The 17,075-nt window shown below is 40.9% G+C and overlaps 1 protein-coding gene across 4 annotated transcripts in view; it reads right to left on the bottom strand.

The window, feature by feature from the left end:
* Positions 1–16,535, bottom strand: part of arhgap42b (Rho GTPase activating protein 42b) — a 97,368-nt gene extending 80,833 nt beyond the window's left edge. For all 4 annotated transcript variants that reach the window (XM_079466019.1, XM_079466021.1, XM_079466020.1 and 1 more), the window contains exon 1: positions 16,202–16,535. In XM_079466019.1, coding sequence (XP_079322145.1) covers positions 16,202–16,355 — 154 coding nt within the window. In that variant the 5' untranslated portion in view covers positions 16,356–16,535. The remainder of the gene's footprint in view (positions 1–16,201) is intronic.
* Between the last annotated feature and the right edge of the window lie 540 nt (positions 16,536–17,075).

Genomic DNA, 17,075 nt, shown 5'->3' with positions numbered 1-17,075 from the left:
ACACACAAACATACACGTATACATATTTAAGCAATATTTACATGTATTAAGGTGTATTTGCCAATACATTTAATTCTTTTTTATATTTCTCCAATATATGCATGTATGTGTATGTTGTTATATATGATGCAGTCTCGCTTGTTGCATAACATGTCCACTCCATGGTAAACAGAAAAAGTAAAACGGATTTTTTTTTAAATAAATATTTGAAAGCCGTATAGGGTTTTCTATACAACATAAAAAAAATGAAATAATGACAATTTTTTTAGGGGGAACTGTTCATTTAAGGCTGGGGTTGGGCCATTCACAACATTCTTTTGAACCTATAATTTTCCTCTGAAGGTTAAAATGTGTTGCTCTTGTATTTTGACAGGTATGTTATTCCAGCAACAAACACATCTAGGAATCCTCCCGCTTAGCAGCATCACATTCACTGTTAGGGACAACCTTTGTGTCCGGATCATGCCTATGATGCCAAATAATCCCGTCCAGGTAGGTAGCGCACTAGGTTTTGGAACAAAGCTTAAACAGCTGGTGTATTGAAAGGAAACACTGGCTTTTCTCACTGCTGAATGATGGGACGCCTGCTTGTATGCGTAATTGTATACGCTCAAACTGAGTTTCAATAACTAACCAGTGCGGATAAGATGGAACACTGGATCCAAAAAGGATGACAGACCAGTGTGAGCTGTCATAATGCATTATACACCCAAAGTGACTCACGCCGGCTCCGACTGAACATAAACCCAGCTGGAACCAGTCTGTGTAATATACACACAAACACACGTATACAGAGAGAGTGTGTGTCATTACCTCCCTCAGCTTCAGGGTAGAACATAAAAACATCCCTTTACAAGACAACCCAGGCTCAAAGGGCAAAACTAGAGAGCAGGGAAGAAGCATGTTTGGAGGACATTTCAGAAAAGGTCACGGACGTCCTCCTTGCTTTGTCTCAGACCTTACTTGACTTTGATGCTTTGGCTGTTATAAATCCATATGATGTTTTTTGTTCTGTGAAACATAAAACAAGAAATGTACCAATTTTTTTAAGGCCATAATTACACGTATAGTTCTCGAATTAAACACACAGGCTATGGTGCAGGCAGGGTTGCCAGATCTGCATAACATCACGAACCATTCAAAATTCAAAACGAACCAACAAAATGGCCAAAACTCAAATCCCATACTCTTTTTCATTGTTTTCATCATTTATTCATCCTCAAGTCATTCCATCCTTGTATGATTCTTTTCTGCACAATACAACGATATTCGTAAGAACATTGGGAGCTCATTGACTTCCATTGTATGGATACAAAACCATCGAGAAATATCTCAAAACATCATCTTTCGTGCTCTAAAGAAAAAGCATAGTAATATGAGGAAATGATGAGGACATATATTCCGCGAACAAAAATCACAACAGTTTAAAAGTAGACCGATTCTTGGCAACACAGTATGCAGGTTAGACATCACTGAAACATCATGAGTTATGGTTTATCTCATGATCAAACATGTCACAAACACAGCAACAGTCTTAAAACATTGCGCACGAGTCATACCAACTACTCTCATGAAGTGTCTTTTTCCCATTTTTGGAGCTTAATTTATTTTACATGAAAACGAAAAAGTGCTACTATAGATTAATATTTCCATTTACAATAACATTAGATAGGTTTGGATTTGGAACAACACAAGAGTGAGCACATATCAACAGAACTCAGATTTTTGCATCAATCAACACAGTTCACAATCCAAACACATACAACATGCGAATCACCAGCCACTTCGGCATTAACATGCATGTTCAGTTACATCCGGCCATGTACTCTTTGGTACGAGAGTAATTACAGTCTACGATGTAAAACTCGCCCATATGCACATATGACAGGCCTCCAGCCTGCATTTATTACCGGTTTCATTTGATGTCACACCTCCACAGCTCGCTGCCTGTTAGGAGAGAGACATTTCCTCCGCTTTCTGCTATAACAATAAGCAGCCATACAGAAGAGAAGACTGATGGCGTTTTGTGTTTAATAGCGTGTTGCAAATAGTGGGTGGCTGCGTGTGCGGGTACGTTTTTTTTTTACGTGTGTAGGCGTGTGATGTTTGTAGAGAGGCATTTTCGCACTTTTATTACCTATTATTAGCACTGCATCCGTTTAATAGTGCTTATACATTCTTGCAAATAAGTCTTTAAAAGGGTTCGGTATGCCAAATTGAGAATGAGAGACCGTTTGAGTTCAAAATGTGGTATTTTAATAAGTTTAATAAAGAAAAAAGACATCTTGTTTTAGGAAAACCGTGCGGAGAACACGTGCCGCATAAATGTGAACATCTCTGTATCCATCGTCACTGAGCTTGTCTATATTGGTCGCCTGATTCCAGTGTTGGGTGTAACTAGTTACTAGGGTTAGTAATTATTCTAATTTACATACTACTTCTAATGTAATCAAACATAATACTGTGTGTAATATATGTGTGTGCAATAGTGGAAATGACATCACAATTCAAAGTCTAACTTTAAAATCGGTGCTTCAATGTATAATTTTTTATACTTTGGTCAGTTCATAATGGTACTTTATGTCTATCCTTGAATCATTTAACTAATCAAGGTTGAAGATATAACTAAGTCATTCAATACTTTTCGGAGAGAGTAGTTTGTATAGTATTCTAATAACACTATACGAGATACGAGAAATTTGCACTTTAAAAATGAATTGCCAATGAGCAAATGTTCAAAATTTTTGATCTTTCTGATATATAGCTTCAGCGCAAGTTCTGCCGGGAAGACTCAATCTCGCATCATCCACTACCAATCAACACCTAACCAATCACCTCCCAACATGGAACATAAATCATCGGCACTTACCCCTTTCTACGTCCGCAGTCGAAGCAACAGTGATTCGCCCCCATCCTCCCCACCACCACCAGGAGGTCCCTGTCCATATAACCCCAGGGGGGTTGGCTACGCCCCCGCCTTCATCTTAAGGCGGGAAGTGGAGGACTTCTTGGCCCTCTGAATGCGAGCCACGGACAGGGCCTACTCCAAAGAAACTCAATATCCATATTTACCATAACCATATATTCTGTTTACCAGCTGTTTAATAAATGTTCAATACACAACATTTTGCCTTCCGAGTCTTTCTGGTAGAAATACTGAAAATGCACACATCAAAACGATGACTGGACAACATGTGTGTATCAGGAAAAGACGAATGCGTTTGTCAGAACATTTCATATGACCCGAACGTTTGTTCCATTGAACATTTTCAGACAATAAACATAAAAGCGTAAACACTTAACATTGGACCTGAAGGACATTGGTTTAGGCTATACCACTTTATAACCTTTTCCCAAAAAACTTGAAATGCTTAAAATGTTGTGGTCTGTTTCCACAGCACTTCAGGGACAAATGTGTACACCAGAAGGCCTGCTCATTACATCCTTTATTTGTCCATAACCGACTACCGCTCTCGTGAGGGGGTCATCCCCGTTTCTCATGAGGATCTGAACAAAAGTTCATACAAATGTCATTGAACAAAAACACCAAATTATAATGTTCTTTTAAAAAGACTGACAGATAATACATTAGGGGTTATCTCAGCGAGAACATGTATTCCTCTGATACCCAATCAGATGCTCCTGACTGGATGACCGTACATTTTCCATGACAGAGGGGCATCAAAGACACCTCCAGCTTAACAAGAAGCCGGTTATTGTTCTCTATGATTCCACTCAGAGGGGATGGAGAAAGTAAGAGTCTTGCTGCAGGTAACGATGACAATTGCTCATCAGCCTCTCAGCGGGGATGCTCACGTGTCTGCAGGAGAAAAACAGGCCTGGCAGTCACGCAGGCTGTATCTCTCTGAGCATCGATCGGCCGGTCAGACCTGCGTCTCCGCAAAAAAGAAAGCGTCTTCAGCTGCATGCTTGAAAGCTGAAAAACGTAAAACTATAAAAAAGATCTGATAGAAATGCGCGGCTCACAAATTACTGAACAGATCTATCCCTATAGGGATTCTTCAAGAAACAGAAAACTACAATGGTGCACCAAACAAAATCAAAATAGTTTTTTGTCAAATATAATCAATATCTGTTGGCTTAGATGTCCTTCGTATATGGTAGTAAGCTTTTAAACACCCCCCCCCAAAATAAACTTGAATTATTTATACTGTACACCATTAAACTTTACAGCGCTTCTGAAAAAAAGACATAATATTGCTCATCTTGCACTCAGGGGTGTATACAATGTTTTCAATAAAAGGCGGTCTAGACTGAAAATGTCTCTTCCTGTGATAACCGAGCCAACTACCACCAAGCAGTAAATCATGGTTCATGGCTGTGACGTAAATCTATTTCGAAGCTTTGTTGACCTCAAAGGCTCATTGAAATTAGGGATGTACCGATAATTCTTTAACATTGCAATCCGATAACCGATATATAGTTGATATACATTATCTTAATATTAATATAAAAAAGGCAAAAAACGGACAACTGCTTTTATTTGAAAACATTTACCGCAGGAAACAAGGTAAACATTAGTTCTCCATTTCCCTGAAAATGATCTGTCTTTACACAAGTTCACGATTCTTTAACCTTCTAACTTTCTGGTCTATTTTTATTTCATAAACCAATGATAGACGTTCTTCCAGAGCAAGCCAGAAAAAGGTTCGTAGTAGCCAAAGGTCTCAAGACAGAAAGCGTTCAGAAGGCAGTTTGATTCAAACAATTTGCGTGGACTATAATTTATACATTACCTACGTCAACAACGTTTTGCTAATGGCAGTAAGTGAATGTTTATTATATTTACTCATACATAAATGTTAAATGCACTTTTTCCAAAGAAACCCTTTGTTTTCTCTGTCACTCTGCAATGAGAAAAATGACAATAAACCTCACGTTGATGAGAAGCAAGAGTACTGAATGTTTTAATATATTTACATGTATTCTTTTAGCAGACACTTTCCAAGGTGACTTCGGAATGAGGAAAGGGCTAAATCATCCAGAGTCATCAATATTAGAAATGCAGCAATATCCGAGACCACCAAAGTACAAATGCTGAGTAAGCAGTAGAAAGAAAAGTAACTTTAGATTAATAATACATGTGCTTTCTAAAACCTAGTGAGCTCCAGACACAAACACCATGATACAAGTGTGCAGCCTAATGAGGTATCTTTATGAGGCCTAATGCAAAGAAATGATTGCATGTGCTGCATCATTTGCAAAAATGGAAACAAAAATCATCCAAGATGGCTGACAAAATGATATAATAAAAAAAATTATCAAAATGAGAAACAAGAAATGAGACAGAAGGATGGAAACAAGTTTTTTCTGGAAACTTGAAGCGATCTCCTATCACACTGACAAACTGAAAACACCTAATGATTTTGTTTTGCTGTTGAAAAAAATATGAACTGACCTCTTAACCATCAGATGGCTGCTGCAGGTTATCCACTATCAGTCTAAGTCAGTTAGAGATATTATCTGTCAGAAAAGAGACCAGCAAACAATTCTACTGGATCTTTATTCGCCGAAATACATTTATTCTGGTCAGGATGACTAAGTCATTTAAACAAGGCTGTTTCAGCACAAGCGAAGCGATGCGTGCGTCTCGGACCGTAATCTTTTTGAAATCAGGCAGAAAGATAAACAGAATGACACAAGCAGCTTTTATTGTGTTGATATTTTAGAATGTATACTTACTAGATGCGCAAACAAGCACTGAAATGTATCTGAAATAAATTGCATAAACAACAAGCAAACGAGCACACCGAACAAAGGCATCTCATTTAGATTTCTTTAATTGGTGTCACTTTTTATTAGCGGCAAAAAACGAATCGTCTAGACAAATTGCTCTTTTCAGAGAAGCAAAGGGAAGTGACTGTGTCAGCTAGACTCACAACACAACATTACAGAGGCTAATAACATTTAGGACGCTCGCATAAGACAAAAATGCAGCCGAATCTAAGAATCGCGTATCTGCTTGTTAAATTTTAAGGAATACAGTGTCCGGTACCAAGCCTTCACTCATTTCGAGGATACTATTTAAACAGTTGTTTATGTGGTTTGTTTATATTCCATTCAAGGTAAACTTTTAATAAACTTACGGTGGACAGTCTCCATGCAAGCTCATCGCATCTCCAACATCTCCGATTTTTTTAAATCACTCGTCTGGCAATCTAGGATTTAACTATGGAGATAAAGGCCAGGACCGGGCTTCTTTGATAGTTTTACAGCACGCCATGGTTGTATATTAGCATGTTTGTTATTTGTCCAAGGTTTTGGATAACAAGCAGATAGTTTGTGATATGCCTAGTCCATACAATAATAGCACCATTCTGGGGTTTAAAGGGATAGTTCATCCAAAAATAAAACCTTTATGACAGTATGTGCAAAGAAATATATTAGTAACCAAACATGTTTAAGTGGATAAAAAGATGTTAATCTAAATGATGTGTTTGTCAAAAAAGAGTTCTCTCCATACTAACTCAAGGCCATATCAGGATGTAGCTCTCGAGAGTGAATCCTGAAAGGTCAATGCGAAGTTCACTTGCTGTCATTGTTTTATAAAGAAATTGTAAAGCACTTTATTGTGTAAATAACTCGCCACTAGCCTGTCGAAACACTTTGAACATCATTTTTGTACACTTTAAATTCAAGGCACACATTCCCCTCTAAATGGCCTTATCTTAAATGAAAGATGAAAGGGTTTGTTTGAAGATTCACTTTAAGACTTACTGACAAGGGGAATTACAGAAACATCTGTTTTGTATGTTCTGTGTTACATAATAAAAAGGTTATAAAAGTAAGATAAGAGAGAGAGTATCTTTTAGTTTTTTAAGGTAAAAAAACACGTAAGCACTTTAGCCTTCTTTTTCGCATTCAAAGTTTGTAGATCGCAAAAAAGTTTTTTGTCTCTCTTTTTGATGAAACTAATATAACATAACACAACATAACATAATTAATATAATCTTTGGTAGATTATTTCGCAAAAACTAGAAAGAAGGTGAACGAATGCAGTGAACTAAACCGCATTTTATACAATGGTACTATTATTTAATGAATATTATTAGATATTTGTGACTGTGCAATATTTGTTGTCACTGCAAAGTCTTAAAGGAAATCATAAAATAAACTGTATAATTAAATGTCAGTGATTGACTTTGTAAGCTTTACAGTGTGTGTATGCGTAGGTTAAATGACATGCAAATCATTCGTTGCAATTATTTGTATAATTAATCTTAAGCAAAAATGTCATGATCGTGACAGCTCCACCATCCACAATTAAATCCTTCAGATTAATTAGTTTCCCTGCGTCTTACCGATACAAACTGATGCACAAACATAGAAACAGTCAATGTCAGAGGAAAAAGTTATCAGCTGGAGGAGAGGACAAGGTTACATAACATTGTTTACAGCGCATTTCCTCTAGCAAAGCCCCCAGAGCGATGCTCTTACCCGCATAAACACATACACGTCCCAGAAGAATAGTGAAATCCAAACAAACATATTATTAATGCAGAGAGAGAGAGAGAGAAATCATCTTTAAAGGCAGCGGCGACTGGTGCTTTTCAAAAGTGAGGAAGCACAAATGCCACTTATGACTGCCAAAGTTTCTCTTTTATTTTATTTTGGTGTCTGCTATATTGTTCCTACAAAGCTTCTTGTTTCTAACAGTTTCTAACATTGACTGGCATGGCTTCATTTACCATCTATTTTCATTAATTTTAATGGCAGTATCCCAGGCATTAGCAACTGAGAGGCCATCCACACATTTAGTCATTTAGCAGACGCTTTTATCCTAAATTTACTAGTTTTACGAGTTCACCTGCGCAGATAACGGTGATGTTGATATTGGATAATAAAGCAAGAGCTTGGTTATGAAGGTTATGCGTATTTGGCGTGCTGTCCGGGAAGCGGGCTCCGAGCTCGCCAGATCTATCCGAACCTGAAACACTACACCTTGGTCAGGGTGAGTGCACCGAGCTCGGAACCGGTTTGAGCCCAGAGCACACCCCCATAAAGCAAGAAGTGGGACAGCCGCCGGAGTACGCATACCCCCCCAAATGCGGTGTTGAACAGTATGGAGGAGTGGACTGCGTTCGGGTAAGGACAAAAGGATGATGGCCCCTTAGGAGGTGTGGTTTGTGATGAGGCAAGACTGGTGCAAAGGGTTCCTCCAAGGATGGTTGAGACTGATATGGAGTGAGGATGCCTGCTGGAGTGATTAGAAGTTGGAACCCATGAGCTTCTGGAAGTAGGCTTAGTGCCCGTAGAGGTTGTAAATATAGGAATTCGGAAACTATCTAAAATTAACACATCTTCGTGGGTGTCCCTGGGATGAGGACTGATACTGGGAGGAGGCTTGATCCGTAGAAAGTCGTAGATGGCAGAACGCGAGATGGAAGCACTGGCCTCTGCGGAGGCGATCGCTGCTGCGATGGCCCCTGCAGGTGGGGTCTGAATCCCTGGTGATTGCTGAGGCGGTTGCAGTGGCAGTGAGATCTCCCGCTAGGCAGATGAAGGCTGAAGTGGTGGAGGTTCGAGCCCATGTGGGTGAAGGATGGATTCTTTAGATTATTCAGGAAATGAGGGTTCGATGGGCTTCCCTGATGATTGAGAGATCTGACCTGATGTAGCTCTTAAAAACTTCCGATGTCCAGCTTCCTAGTGCTTGGATTTGAGACTGCGATAGGCCTTTTTGGGCAGCTGTAGTTGCTGCGCCTATGCGGAAGGAGTGGCCGGAAAAGTGGTCTGCGGGAATGCCAGACAGGAGCAATACGGCTTTGAGGTGTTTTTGGAATCAGAAGCGTGAGGCTGGGCGGTTAGATTCGTCCACGAAGAGAGGGTCTGATGTGGTTTTGATCTGGGATTTCCTAAAGTTAAGGTAGGCTAGAAGGGTCTGATAAGGCTGAATCGGTGACTGGAGGTTGAAAATGTAGATGAAATGTCCCCTCCTGGTTTGGTCCGTCTTGCTTTGTTTAATTGAGAATGAGATCGTCTCTGAATCGAGTACTGATAGGTCCGATAACGTTGGATGGATTACGGGGTTGAAGATGGACGTGGTGGAAATTTCCGAAATTTTTGGAGAGGACAGAAAATGTGGGAAAGGGAATGTTGAACGCGTGGTGAAACGACTTGAAGCTTTTCCATGCAGTGAGATAAGATTGGAGGGTCCTAAGGGAGACGGCTTGGATGATGGAGTTTCGAGATGCATCAACGAGAGTTTTTAGTGGGTGGTTTACAGTAATATCAGCTCCGAATAGGGAGGTATCGGTGTTGGCAAGGGGTCTGCTTCGGGCGCCAGCTGCCTGAATTTCTGCATCAGCAATCTGATTTTTTGATCCGGGAATGTGTTTGGCAGTTAGAATGAACTGGTCACAGGCTGAGTTCCAGATGAGGCGTCTGAGGAACGGCATTAAAGCGGGGGAGTGAGAGCGGCCTTTGTTAATGCTATGAACCGTGGCCTCGTTATCACAATGTATGATTATACTGGAAGCCGACCACTCTTTCCCCCACAGGGATGCTGCGACGACCAATGGATACAGCTCAAAAAGTGCCGAAGATGCTAAGGCCTGCGGAATCTCTAAGAGATGGGGGGGCCAAGTGGATGCAAACCAACGACCTTGGTAAAAGCCTCCGAAACCTACGGAAGGGGCGGCGTCAGTGAACAGGTGAATATCGACGGGGGAGGAGGAGATGTCACTGTAGAAAAATTACAAGCCATTCCATTGTTTGAGAAATGTTATCCATAAGCTCAGCTCGTCAAGGCAGGGGCTGGACATGGATAACGTGTCCTCTAAAGTGTGCGTGGTGGACGCGAGAGAGAGGAGGTGTGAAACGAGTCGGGAGACGAGATGATTAAAAAATCTAGTAGGTGGATTAGGTAGGGAAGTCTAGTAGGTGGATTAGGTAGGGAATTGCATAATTGTTAGAGAGAATCCAGCAAATTGCCTCTGACAACATGTCGAAGATTTTGGGGCTGCTTCTGCAACCGAAAGTAAGGCGGACAGAAAAGTAAAATTTATTGCGCCATCGAATGCCTAAAAGGTGCCAGAAGTCTGGGTGGATGGGCATGACTTTAAATGTGGATGTAATGTCGACTTTGGCTAGCCAAGCTCCACGACCTGCACCCTCAATTGGAATGAGGCTGTTGATGCTTGGAAAGGCCAATCCGTGTGGTGACGAGAGATCGAAAATGAGGCGCATTTTGCCAGAGAATTTACGCGTCGCTACGCCGATGGGGCTGATGCGAAATACGGAAAATGGGGGAGCGTCGAAGGGGCCGATAATGAATTTTGCGTCAATCTCCTTTTTAATAAGGAGATCGACTGACTCTGGTTCGGAAAGCCCTGTTATGCAGCTCAGTGTCCAGTGCGCCCCAGTAGGGGCACTGGTTCCACTGAGCCACACGAATGGCACATTTGGCGGAGAAAAGTTTATGGTAAGTGTAAAAATGCGCGCCCCCGTAGGAGAGAGCGAGCTCTGCCACGATGACGAGGTAATCGCCCAGCTCGCGTCTCCTATGAGGGAACGCAGTGCAGATCACGTCAGTGTAACGGGAAAAAGCAATGGTAAATTCGGGAAAAGACAGTGTGCGGGTGTGGTTGGGTGACTGATTTTTAAATGTGAGCGATAGATCACCGTAAGTGATCTGCCGCTCGGTTGACGGGGGTGATAATGGTGAGAGGAGGAAATAAAGGTCTGTGTCCGCACCTGTCAATATCTGCAATCTTATGTTCCCCGAAACTGGAGGCGGTTCCAAGGCTGGTGCGTTAACTGGCACTGGCATTGCTGTCGCCGAGGCCAATGAGAAGCTTGATCGAGTCTGCGGAAGAGAGAAAAGGGGGGGAATGGCAGCCGCCTGAGCAGCTAGCGGAGTCATGCTTGCGCTAGCAGCAGCTACCAAGGTGGCTGGGAAATGGCTAGGAACCGGCGCCTGCATCGCTAGCTGAGGCAGCCTCGCGCTAGTGGTCGACGGAGGTGCCGTGGGCCAAGAGCCAGGGGCAGGGAATGGGTGGTAAAGCACCGGAGCTCTAGGTACTGGTGAGCTAATGCTTCGAGGGCAGCCCGCTACTGCTGGCGGGGTATTTGCAGGAGGCCGAGGCTGGCCAGCGGCGCGAGGGACCGGTGGGTCCGTGGCGATACCTGCGCTCGCGGAAGCCCTGCTGTTCCGGGTTCCCCGCGGGCGGCCACGACTAGCCGCGGAGGTGGATTTCCCGGGTCGGGAGTACGGAGAACCACGAGCCATGCCCGGCTTGGCGGCGGACCCCTCCGTAACGCCCTTCGGTGAGGCGGTATCCGCCAGGGAAGAGGCGTAGAGGCCGTAAAGCTCCGCCTTGGTCATCCGCCTGTGGAAGTGGACGTCCGCGTTTGACAGAGCTAGTCGTAAGCCCTGGACGGTCCATTTCTGTATGGCGGGGATCGCGTTGTGAGCGGAGGTGTAGGAAGAAGCCGGGGAAGGAGGTGGACGTCTCTTTGAGCCAGGAGACGATGTGCCACCTCTGGATTTAGCCTTCCGAGGTGTAGAACGGCGGAGCTGGCGGCCTCGTGATGAAGCCGGGGAATCACTTGATGTATCCGATCCTGAGCTGGACTGATGAACGCTTGGCGGCGCTGAAAGATTGTCGTCGATGCCGGGGGTCTCAGACATAGCGTTGATGCTTAATCTTAGGAGATGGAGCAGGTAAAATGGTTTCTCTATTTATGAGCTATGGCTGATTGTGTATGTGCGGTGATTGCCGATTGTGGACCAGCCGGCTGATTATATGCTACGGCTCCTCCCGAACTTTGTTAATTAAACATCATTTCAACAACAGCTAGACCACTACCTGTTGAGAGAAGAGTGTTAGTGTAAAATTATTTTTTCATTTGTCTGTTTGTCTGTTGTCTGTTCACAAGTCGTTTCACCAGGTATTCGCCGACGAGGTGTGTTTTAAGTAGTTTTTTGAAGGTTGTGAGAGATGTGGTTCAGCGGAGAGGGGAGCCAGAGATTCCTAAGGATGACAGAGTTGCTAGCATACATTTAGCTGTATACGTAAAGGTTTTGTATCTATCAATGTTTCATCCAGACGAATCCAGCGTTTTGGGAGCCTGAGACTGCTATTTTTGGAAAAGTGGATAAATCGCAACCCTTGCATTTTTGTGTGTACGGTACCGATCCATATATTTTCTGAAACGATAATTTCATAACCTCAGGGAGCAAAGTTTATGCGCATGCTCCAAGTCTTTTTGTGTCGGTTTCAATGGTTTCGTGTGTACGCTGATATTTCTTGAGACTCTGTGAGAAGGAAAATAATTGCTTGCCGAAAGCTCTGGCTTTGTGTGGACGTGGCCTTAATCAACCATGTTAGTCATCGTTTCAATTATCGGATTTGTTTTCAAGACACCCATTGGTAAGTGCATTACTGTAAACTATTTTTGTTCATTTTTTCAAACTGACGGATGATTTTAAAAGCTTTTGTATTGTAATCGACAAAGCTGAACTTGTTTTGAACCCAGATTATTTAAATAATACGGTAATAAAGCGAAGCCAGATAAACACGAAGGCATTTCATTCTGAGCTGAAGAGCGATTGTAGATATTAAAGCTTCTCTCATGACTTCCTATCCCACTTACACACACATCATTATATTAAACGTGGAGCGAAATTCAGCCCTGTCATCATTCTTATTCAGAGCCGTAGACCACTAATCATCTTCATAAGGCAAAAGGCCTTTTTGATCAGGCGGCACCTCTAACCCATTAGGGCGGTAAGTAGTCCCTTCAGATAGATCTCGCCATAATTACCTTGACAGACTCTCTGCTCTGAAATGAGACTAATCATGTTTGCAGAAGGACCACGGTTTATTTCTAAACTCCACAGCCAGGTGAGCAACTGAGGTTGGGAATGAAGCTTTGAAGGAGAGATGGATTAGCTTTGGTTTAATGTCACTCAAAGGGATCAGTGTTGTGTTTGGTGCACCCAATGAACACCTAAAGGAACAGATTATCCCCCCAAAAAAGTGGAAATTCTCATTCATTTACTTGCCCAGTATGGCTTTCTTTCTTCTGCAGAACACAAAAGAAGATATTTTGAAGAATGTTGGTAACCAAACAAAATTGGCCCCGATTAACTTGAAATCTTCTTTCACAAAATATGTTTTTTTTCATTGTGTTACCCCAACATGTAGGCAAACCCAATGACATATTTTACATTTTTGAGTGATCTATATCTTTATAGGAAGTTATTCATCTCTCTATTATCTGTCATTGTGTCATGTCCCGACATGTTAAATCACTTTTTAGCATCTAGAGCAGTTTTTCCCACCCTATATTAGGCACCAAACGCATCTTGTGTTTACATTTCATGATAGCATTGACAATCAATTCATGGATTTGACATGTGGCTTCCTGTCCAGAGTGTGCTTGACATAATATATTTGAGATATTATTTCATTACCTTTTAATATTATTGATTAAAAAGAATCCAGAGATCCAGTCTGTACCAAAACGCTCATCAGAGCAAAGATGTCAACCTGTCAAGGTTAACTAATGTCTTAAAATAAAGGTGCTTAAATGCGATCATTTATGCTTTTGTTAATTTAGTGTGTGCGGTGTTGTGCATTTGGAATTTTTCTCAGTATTTTGTTGTTTTATTTGGTCCATGTGGTTGGGATGGGATTTAATGGATTGTGTTAGTTTCTCACTTCACTCTTACACCAGGGGTTGTCTTTTTGTTTTTAAAACAAAAAGTAGAAACATATAAACGATAAACAACTTTACTACATTAGGTTACACCAAACAAGTCATTTTAAAGGGTACTCACGGTATAACACTGGCCACACATTTTATTTGATTTGAGTGATTCCATTAAAAAGCAACAGTAAAAGCCATAAAAAGGCTGTAGTAATGGTTAAGCAGCTGTATTGTACAGACTGCATTGAAATATTAAGAACATTCCACCTCATATTACTGCAGCAGTAACTTTGTGTCACAATCAACCGCAAGGTTACAGTACATGACCTTTCTGAAAACATACACCCCACTGATACTTTGAGTGAAGTGAGAAAAATGGCACTGCTGCCTGGTGACTCGAGTCAGACTCTATTATGAATTTACCGTCAAACGAGTGGAATGTGTTAAACCTTAACTTTTTCATTGCTAAATATGGTAATGTTTCCATAAGGATAAAAAAAGCAAGAGTAAAGCCAGTACTGAATGATATTGTTGACAGTATTATTGTCAACAATATTATTCCATTGGTCATTTTTACACCAAACAATGAAAGCTGTTTTATTGAATAAAAAAGCCCATGACTGAAATGTTACAATAAATGGATAATATTTGTTGGCAACCCTAAAACATTAACAATGAAGCATTTTAAACTTCATAAAAACAGTTGCTCTATTGTCTGTTGTTTTAGTTCTATCCCAAAGTAGAAATCGTCAAAAAACAAGTTATCTATTGTTTCTCTGTCTGAGGGTCAGTTGTGTACTATTTTATCAATAGAAGCAGTAGCGTTTTCACGGCCTTGACGTACGATTCAGATATTCCAGTAACTTCGATAGGCGGTTACTGTGGTCTTTACCCACAATCCTCCAGAATCGCATTCCCAGCATTCCACACACAACACATTTAAATTAATTTATTAGCAGATCCTTTAATGCAAAGCGACTTATTCCCGGTGCACATTTTCGCAATATAAGCAATCCCTGAGATTTGTATCTGTCAACTTGTTGAAGAAAGGAAGGAAGGAAGGAAGGAAGGAAGGAAGGGAAAGGAGGAAGGAAGGAAGGAAGGAAGGAAGGAAGGAAGGAAGGAAGGAAGGAAGGAAGGAAGGAAGGAAGGAAGGAAGGAAGGAAGGAAGGAAGGAAGGAAGGAAGGAAGGAAGGAAGGAAGGAAGGAAGGAAGGAAGGAAGGAAGGAAGGAAGGAAGGAAGGAAGGAAGGAAGGAAGGAAGGAAGGAAGGAAGGAAGGAAGGAAGGAAGGAAAGCAATGTGTTTTTTTTTCATAGTAAACTCATTTGAATGTCCCTATTAGCTTATTTTACTACACATTTTAAGTATGCACTTTACATTGTGTTGTGTCACCCTGCTTGTGTATGCATGCTTTTTAGCTTGCATTAGCCTTAACCAAAACACGTTTTTGTCGATTCGTATCAGAATGTCCAAGCTGCTTTTCTCCATGAAGACAGTGAATAAAGTTTTAAATTCAGTCTCTTCCCCGCCGCGGTCACAGAACTGTAAAATGTAGTGCAAATAAGTGTAATGTACAAAACTCTTATATGGTGCGTATACAGAGGTTTACTCCCCATCCACTTTCGTTGTAACCAACACGTTCTACCCCGTTGGCATTCCACAGAAAAACCCACAGTTATAGCAGTCTGGACTGATATAATACAGTTGACTAATTATAGGTATCAAATTTTCCATATATTAGGAAATATTTGATAAAAGGCCTGTAGAAATCCACAGGATTGAATTGATCTGTGATCACATGACCATCCATCCAAGCCAACCAGGTAACAAACCGCACGCTTGACAGTGACAAACTACAATGGGTATCACAGTAGCCTTTGTGTATCTGTGACCACGATCTGTAAACCATTTGTCATTTAGAACCACCGACGAACCAAGAAAAGATACAATCAGATAAACATGAACTGAAATAGACGTGCACCCCACGCACACAAAACAACAGAAAGAGAAAGAAAGCTAACATTCATCATCCCTTATATTACAATTTTAACTTTATGTGATTTTGGGGCATTGTCGATTTGGGCACAGATTGAATGGTTTTTTATTTGTTCCCTTCGACCAGATAACATTCCACCAACAGAACCCAACACATTATGAGTACAAACCCACAGAGACCATTCAAATTTTCAATACAATATTTACATCATTCCAATTCCCATTTAAAACATTAAATCAACACAATTCTTATCAGAACCATTCCATTCATTATGAGATCTGTGTTATTGTTATTTTTTCACGTTGCTTTTTGTTTTCAACTATTTGGCAACATATGAATAAACAATGTCAAGACATAACTTCACATTATACACAAGCAGCTCCATTAATTGCACATGATCTGGCTGTTTCTGTCAAAACCAAATGAGCTCCCTAGACATCACCATTAAAATGCGCACGTTTGAAATGCGAATGATGCCCAGCGCTATAAAGAGCGCTAATGGAGATATTCATTGTTGGTGTACTCACTCTTGAGCGCGTTTATCAGCTGGTTTCCGTCTTTTATCAACTCTTTGATAAACTTGTTGGTTCGGTCCAGCTCGATTTCGTGGCATTTGAGTCTTTCTCTGAAGTCCGGACTGTCCAGAAAAGAGTCACTGAACTCTAGAGTCGGCAGTCCCATGATGAGATCTCACAGTCTTTAAAGTAAACGCAGTGCAGTTCAGTGTTTTCCCATACAGCTTATCTAAATCACTATCAACCACATCATGAAAGTTTGTGCGTGAAAGTTTTTCTTCCCTGTCTTCACTTCCGCGCTCTGCGTGCAAAACTTCCATGAGCTCAAACTTCTCCAACAGTTCGAACTGGGCTCGTGAGACTCCTGCTGGTTACATCCAGATTAAACCTCTTACTACATAAAATGTAATCTAATGCAATTGAAGTTATGGGGTTTGGATGATTTAAAAGTTAAAAATATTTTCCTCATCAAAATGTACTTAATACTATTAAGTGATTATATTTTGTTTTATGTATTTGTTTTAATACTATTACATTGGATTTACCCAGGGGTAATAGGGTGTCCTCGGTTTGTATGAATACAACCCTTATTGCCTTAGGAATTATGATTTATATAATGAATAATAACTTTACGTGGGGTGTTTTTGGGGTATTATTTCAGTCAGATTTAATGGGATTGTATTTGTTTCCGCTCACCAGATAACATCCCGCTAGAACCCACCACACTACCAGTAAACCCCCCCATAGAACATTACAATTTCAAAACAATATTCCAATAATAATAATAATAATAATAAAATATAATGAAATATAATTATCATGAATAATAATAATAAATGATATGTATTTTATTAGCATTACTATTTATAATAATAATAATAATGTT

This window comes from Barbatula barbatula (genome assembly GCF_947034865.1).
Source record: "Barbatula barbatula genome assembly, chromosome: 10".
NCBI lineage: Eukaryota > Metazoa > Chordata > Actinopteri > Cypriniformes > Nemacheilidae > Barbatula > Barbatula barbatula.
This window is presented reverse-complemented; position numbering and strand designations above follow the sequence as displayed.